This window comes from Rhea americana, unplaced genomic scaffold (assembly GCF_003343005.1).
Source record: "Rhea americana isolate MKP2758 unplaced genomic scaffold, rheAme1 scaffold_405, whole genome shotgun sequence".
Taxonomy (NCBI): Eukaryota; Metazoa; Chordata; class Aves; order Rheiformes; family Rheidae; genus Rhea; species Rhea americana.
The window spans coordinates 364,738-370,188 of record NW_028186541.1 but is presented as its reverse complement, the minus strand read 5'-3'; the positions used below and the strand labels follow the sequence as shown (position 1 = coordinate 370,188).

At 65.2% G+C, this 5,451-nt stretch overlaps 1 protein-coding gene across 1 annotated transcript in view; it reads right to left on the bottom strand.

Moving 5' to 3' along the window:
- Positions 1-3,861, bottom strand: part of RPH3A (rabphilin 3A) — a 16,729-nt gene extending 12,868 nt beyond the window's left edge. The window contains exons 1-6 of the mRNA XM_085314485.1: positions 3,788-3,861; positions 3,683-3,697; positions 2,930-3,073; positions 532-661; positions 335-421; positions 3-141 (exon numbers count right to left, since the gene is read on the bottom strand). Coding sequence (XP_085170611.1) covers positions 3-141; positions 335-421; positions 532-661; positions 2,930-3,073; positions 3,683-3,697; positions 3,788-3,861 — 589 coding nt within the window. The remainder of the gene's footprint in view (positions 1-2; positions 142-334; positions 422-531; positions 662-2,929; positions 3,074-3,682; positions 3,698-3,787) is intronic.
- Positions 3,862-5,451: the final 1,590 nt, after the last annotated feature.

The window sequence follows — 5,451 nt, the reverse complement described above, 5'->3', positions numbered from 1 at the left end:
GCGGGGCGAGAGCTTCGGGTCCTCGGCCGGGGCGGGCGCGCTCGCCGCTTGCGGCGCCTTGCTCTTACCGACGGGCATCGGCTGCGGCAGCATTTGCTTGGGCAAACCCTTGAAAAACCAGGCGCCGGAGCGCTTCCACACCTGCGGAGGCGGCAGGGCTTGGGCGCGGGGCTCGCGGGCTGCAGAGCGCGGCCGGCGCCGCGCCGCCGTGCCCGGGGCCGGCTCCCGGGACACCCCGCAGCCCCTCCGGTCAAGTTAACTCGCGTAGGAAGCGGGCTCGAGCATCGGGGCGAGGTCCAAGCGGCGCCGAGCCGGGAGCGCCGGCCGCACTCACCTCCCGCTGCTCGCTGCAGATCTTGCACAGCCAGACGGAGCGGGGCCGGCTGTTGGCGGTCTCCACGCCGCACTTGGTGCACACGTTCTGCGGGCAGAGCACAGCGCCGCGTGGCCGGCCGGACCCCGCGGCGATCCCCGCGGAGACGCCAGCCAAACTGCCGCGCGCCCGCCCGCCCGCCCGCCGAGCCGCCTCACCTTCTTGCAGTCCTCGCAGACGACGCTGGCGGAGCCCGGCAGCCCCAGCTGCTCCCCGCAGAGGATGCAGCGGCTCACGCCGTCCCCCGCCACGCTCCGGCGCAGGTCCTCCAGGCGGGTCACGAGGCGCCTGGCACGCGGGGAGCGGCGCGGCGTCACCCCGGGCGTGCATCCCCCCCGCCCGGCGTGCACCCACCCCCTCCGCCTCGCGCGCCGAAACTCCCAGCCCCTCGTCTGCAAAGGGGGGTGTTGGCGCCCTGTCTGCAAAGGGGGGTGCAAACATCCGGGAAAACGCTTTTTTTCACCCCGTCCCCGTTCCTGCCCGCAAAAGACGCGGGAGCGGAAATCGCGGACGGGTTTGGACGAGAGACGAACGGATTCACGGGTTTTCTCGTCTTCTAAGAGAAAACGGCACGCGGCCGCCCTTACGGGAACGCTTAGCCCTTCGAGGGAAACGCAGCTAAGCCCGTCGGAGAACAAGCTATACAAACACATCTGTTTACTCCGGAGGGTTAAAAAAAAGAAAAAAGAAATACAGCTAAGCAACTCCTAGAAGAACAAGTGGCAAAAGCAGCGGGCAGAGCCCAGCGAGAGGGAGCAGGCTGCTTGCCAAGCGCAGGAGAGCTGCTGGTGAATTATACAGTCAGTTAGCCCAAATTCCTGGCCCTAAAAATAGCGCTAGAATGAAAAAAAAAATGCATTATTTATGCTATTCAGAAAGGAAGGAGAAAGAAAGGGAAAACAGGCAACCACGCGGGAGAGGATTTCAGAAAATCTCGCCTGCGGGCCCTTGCTCCACTCCGCTCRCAGCGTGACCCAAATCTGACAAAGCTGCTAACACGGCAGGCGTTAAAACGGGGGGAAAAACCAAGGCGTTTAAAAGRCAGCTTCCCGCCCGTCTTACGGCGGTTCCGGATCCGCGAGGCGCCGCCGCCAGCGCCTTGGATCCGTTCTGCACGAGCCTCCGCCGCCGGGCCGGCGTCCCGGGGCGCTGCGCGCACGGACGGCCCTTGGCAGCGCAGCGAAAAGGGGGGGAAAGAAGGGGGAAAAAAAGAAAAAAAAGGAAAAACCCGGCGGCACGCTCCAAGGGGTTTTATTCCAGTTCACCAAATGCTTCAACGCTGTTCCCCTCGCTCCAGATCCGCCCGGCCAGGGGAACCTTCTCTCTTTCTTTCTTTGTTTTTTGGTAAAACCCTTTATTTTCCTAGCAACCCAGCACGCGCGCAGGCCTGTGTCTTTTGCGTTTTCTTCCCCCCCACCCCGTGCTGCAAGAGCTCCGCTCCAAAGCGGGGCAGCTTCCAGCTGGAAATCTGCAAGCCCAAACAAACTTATTATAGAAACTAGAACAAATGGCACAATCAAAGCAAAAAAAGAAAAAAAAAAAGAAAGAAAAACTACGCTTTTGCATTTCAAGAGCTTTGTTATTTAGCTGCAAAATCTTTCCCCATTTACCACGAGCATCTCCTTAGGAAGGAGCGAGCCCGCAGCYGCGCCTGCGGCACCGGTCCCTATCAAAGCCAAGCGCGCGTGCCTAACCACGGTGTCTGTTCCAGCTGAAGAAACCCGCTTTTTTCCCCTCGTTCAAATGCTTTTACGGAAGCAGCGCGGAGCCGGAGCTCAAGCCCGCCGCGAGCGTCTCCCCCGCGGGGCTCCCTCGCTCCCTGCCTCCCCGCGGGCTTTGCCCAGGGCGCCGGACGCTACGCGGGAGCGAGCGGCGGCTCTCGGGCAGCCTTCGGCTGCTGCTCACGCGGAGGAAGAGGAATTAAAGCGAAACGCGAAAGAGGTCAGAAACCGACGCCAGAATCGAGCGGTGACCCGCTTCCCTGGGGAAAGCACGCGCCTTAAAGGTCTGAATRATACATTAAAGTTAATTTTAATGGTATAAAAGGACAAGGAAAAAAGCTGAGCTAYRGATTAAAAAAAAAAAAAAGACRTAATTAAAACCAGGATAAAAATTTAGAAGCGTTTTTTGCCCCTGATGCGCACAGGTAACTGACGGCAAAGCATCGTCCGAGCCCTCGCAGGGGGCTTTCAAAGCCCCCCCGGCGCGGCGGGAGGCACCCGAGAGGGCCGGGGGCAGCGGGCGGCAGGCGAGCAACGCCGGGCGACGGCTCCGCGGCGGCGCTTTCGGAGGGCGAGGCGCCGCAAATCTCTTTGCGCTTTATACCGATTTCTGGGCGAAAACCGGAATTATCGCACGCTTCAACGCGCGTATTCCCAGGCGGCTTCGGAGCAAGCRCCTCCGGCCGGGAAGCGGCGCCGACGGAAAGGAGCAGCGCGCCGCGGAGCCCCGGGCCGTACCCGAAACGCGCTGGGCGGCAGCGAGCTGCTAACAGCAAACTCCGGGAAGACCCAAACAGAGCAGGGGAAGAGGGAAGGGGCCCGCGGCGCCGCTCACCCGATGCGCTCCTGCTCCATCTGCTCCATCTTCTCGGCGCGAGCGATCACCCGGTTGATGATCTCCTTCTCCTCGTCCGTGAGCTCTTCGCCCCTCCGCTGCCGCTCGGGCTGGGCGCCCCGGACGGCCCAGCCCGCGGGGAGCCTGCGGGCGCCCACGCCCCGGGTTTCCCGCGTTCCTGCACGCCCCCCCGGCCCCCCGCGCGAGCGCCCGGACTGGCGCGTTTAAACCCCCCCCTCCCGCCACGTGCTAGATGTCGCGAGCGTCTCGCCCCGCGGCTCCCGGCTAACGCGAAACCGCCGCTCTTGCACCCCCCCCCCCCCAAACCCAGGGGCGTTTTCGGAAGGTCGCGGTTGGGTCCCCCCGACTGCAGCCCGCGTATCGCGAAAAAGTAAATATAGCCGGGGCGAGCGGGCGGCATCTCATCTACAGCCAGGCGAGATTAACRCTTGCAAAAAAAAATAAGAAATAAAATAAAAAAGAGAAAGCGAGAGAAACTTGCTTCGCAAAGAGAAAGGCAATTTCCTCCCCCAAAACATTTTTGCTATTTTCAAGCGAAGCAGCGGGCTGCTCGCGCACCCGGGGGGAGCCCGACTGCGCAGAGCTCGGCGGAGAGGGGGGGAAAAAAAATAACAGAAAGGCTGAAAAACTCATGCAAACCCTTCGCTCCCCCCCCCCAGAGCAAACTCCTCCCTGCCCGTTCCAGACCGCCAGCGGCGGTTTTGGAGCCCGGCGCCCGCGCGAGGTACTCACGGCTCCTGCTCGCTGCTGGGGAGCGTGCGGGGAGGAGAAGCGGGGCCGGGGGTCAGCGGGGCGGCGCGGCGGGGCCGGGCCCCCCCGCCGCCGCCGCCGTCTCACCTGGCTCGCAGGGCCATGGCGCGCTCGCCGGGGCGCAGCCACGGGTCGCCGCCGTCCAGCACCGCGTCCGTCATCGCCGGCCGCCCGGGGCGCCTGCGGAGAGGCGGCGCGTCGCGAACGGAAATATAACGCACCCCCCTCCCGCCGCCCCGTCCTTCCCCCCCCCGAGGGCGCTCCGCGGATCAAACGCCCCGCGAGGCGCCCCGGGCTTTTCCCGAGCATTGCTGCTCCGGCCGGCAGCGAGGACGGTCGCTGCCCCGCGGGGCGGGCAGGCCGGGACACGGCTCGCGCCGCCGGCGCCGCCTGCAAATAGCAAAATAAATCACAAAAAACGATTTGGGAAGCTCTTCGCGCTGCTTCCAGCGAGCGCTCTCGCTCGCCCTCACGCTCTCGCCCGATTTCTCGGCTTCTCCAGCGGACGAAGGCCCCRGGCCGCCCCTCGGAAGAGCCTTCCCCAGCGCCGGCCGGCTCCTCGAGCGGGAAGGTCGGGGCGGCCGCCCGGCCAAGCGCGCGGGAGCCCAACGGGGTCGCGAAACCCCCCGGGCCAAGCCAGCGGGCGGCTCAACCCGGCCCAAACGCAGCGCCGGCGCCCTGCCGCGCTTCAGGGCTCTGCTCCTCGCTCCTGGCGGGTTTACGGGCCGGAGCCGCTCGTGCAAAACCCCGGCGCTGAAGCGGCTCCCGAGTCGGCGAGCGAGAGCCAGCTTCTCCCAGAGGAGCCTTTGCGCCCTCCTCCGGACACCCCCGCCGGAGCCCCCGGCTTTGCAGCGCCGTCGGCGCAAAGGTCTCCGAGCGCCGCGCCCCGGCCGTGCCCGCCGCGGCCCGCTCCGGACGGGAGCGCCCGGGTTCGCACGCGGAGCGAGGCGGGAGGAGGAGGAGGAGGAGGAGGAGGGAGGCTGCAGCGCAGCCTGCGCGCGGCGGGCTCCCCCCGGCCGGGCTTCGCCGGCCCGCTGCCCCTTCCCGCGCCCCTCCGGCTCCCTCCCGCCTCCCCGCCCGGCCCCTCATCGCGGACTCGCGCCACAGCGTCCGTCCCCGTGCCCGGGACGGACGGGCGGACGCCCAGATCCCGAGAGCAGCGGCGTGCACCGGACGCGCCGCGCTGCCGCCGTCACMCGGGCACCTGCAAAGGGAGATCGTCACGGGGCCGGCGAGAAACGCTGGCGTAGCAGTCCGGAAATCTGCTCTATTGGGGTTAAAAACAGAAAATTCAATACTTTAAAGCCTGCCAACGCGGTAACCGAAGCTTTTGCGGTGGGCTCAATGTTTCGCACTTCACAGCGCCTGCAGAGATCTTCGCCACCAGCAAAGACACTGACACAGGCAACCTATTTCTCCAGCTTGCTCAGCTCTGCAATGCAGCTTTCTTAAATATTGAATAAGTCTGCTGCTCCACACCACCTGCCAGTGCCAATGATGAGGTAATTTTTGCATTGACAAAGCCTAATGCGATTAATCTGGATTGAAAGAGCAGGTTTTGCAGGAAAGCAAGCGGAGCGGCGGCAGCCGGAGCCCGAGCAGACGGCCCGAGCTGCCGCCGGCGGAGAGGCTGCCGCCGCGGCCCGCCCGGCCCCGGCTCGGGAACGCGCGAGGATCCGCATCCCCGGCGGCGAAGTTCGGCTTTTGGGAAAGCACCCGGGGACGAGGCGCCCTCGACCCCCGGCCGCCTC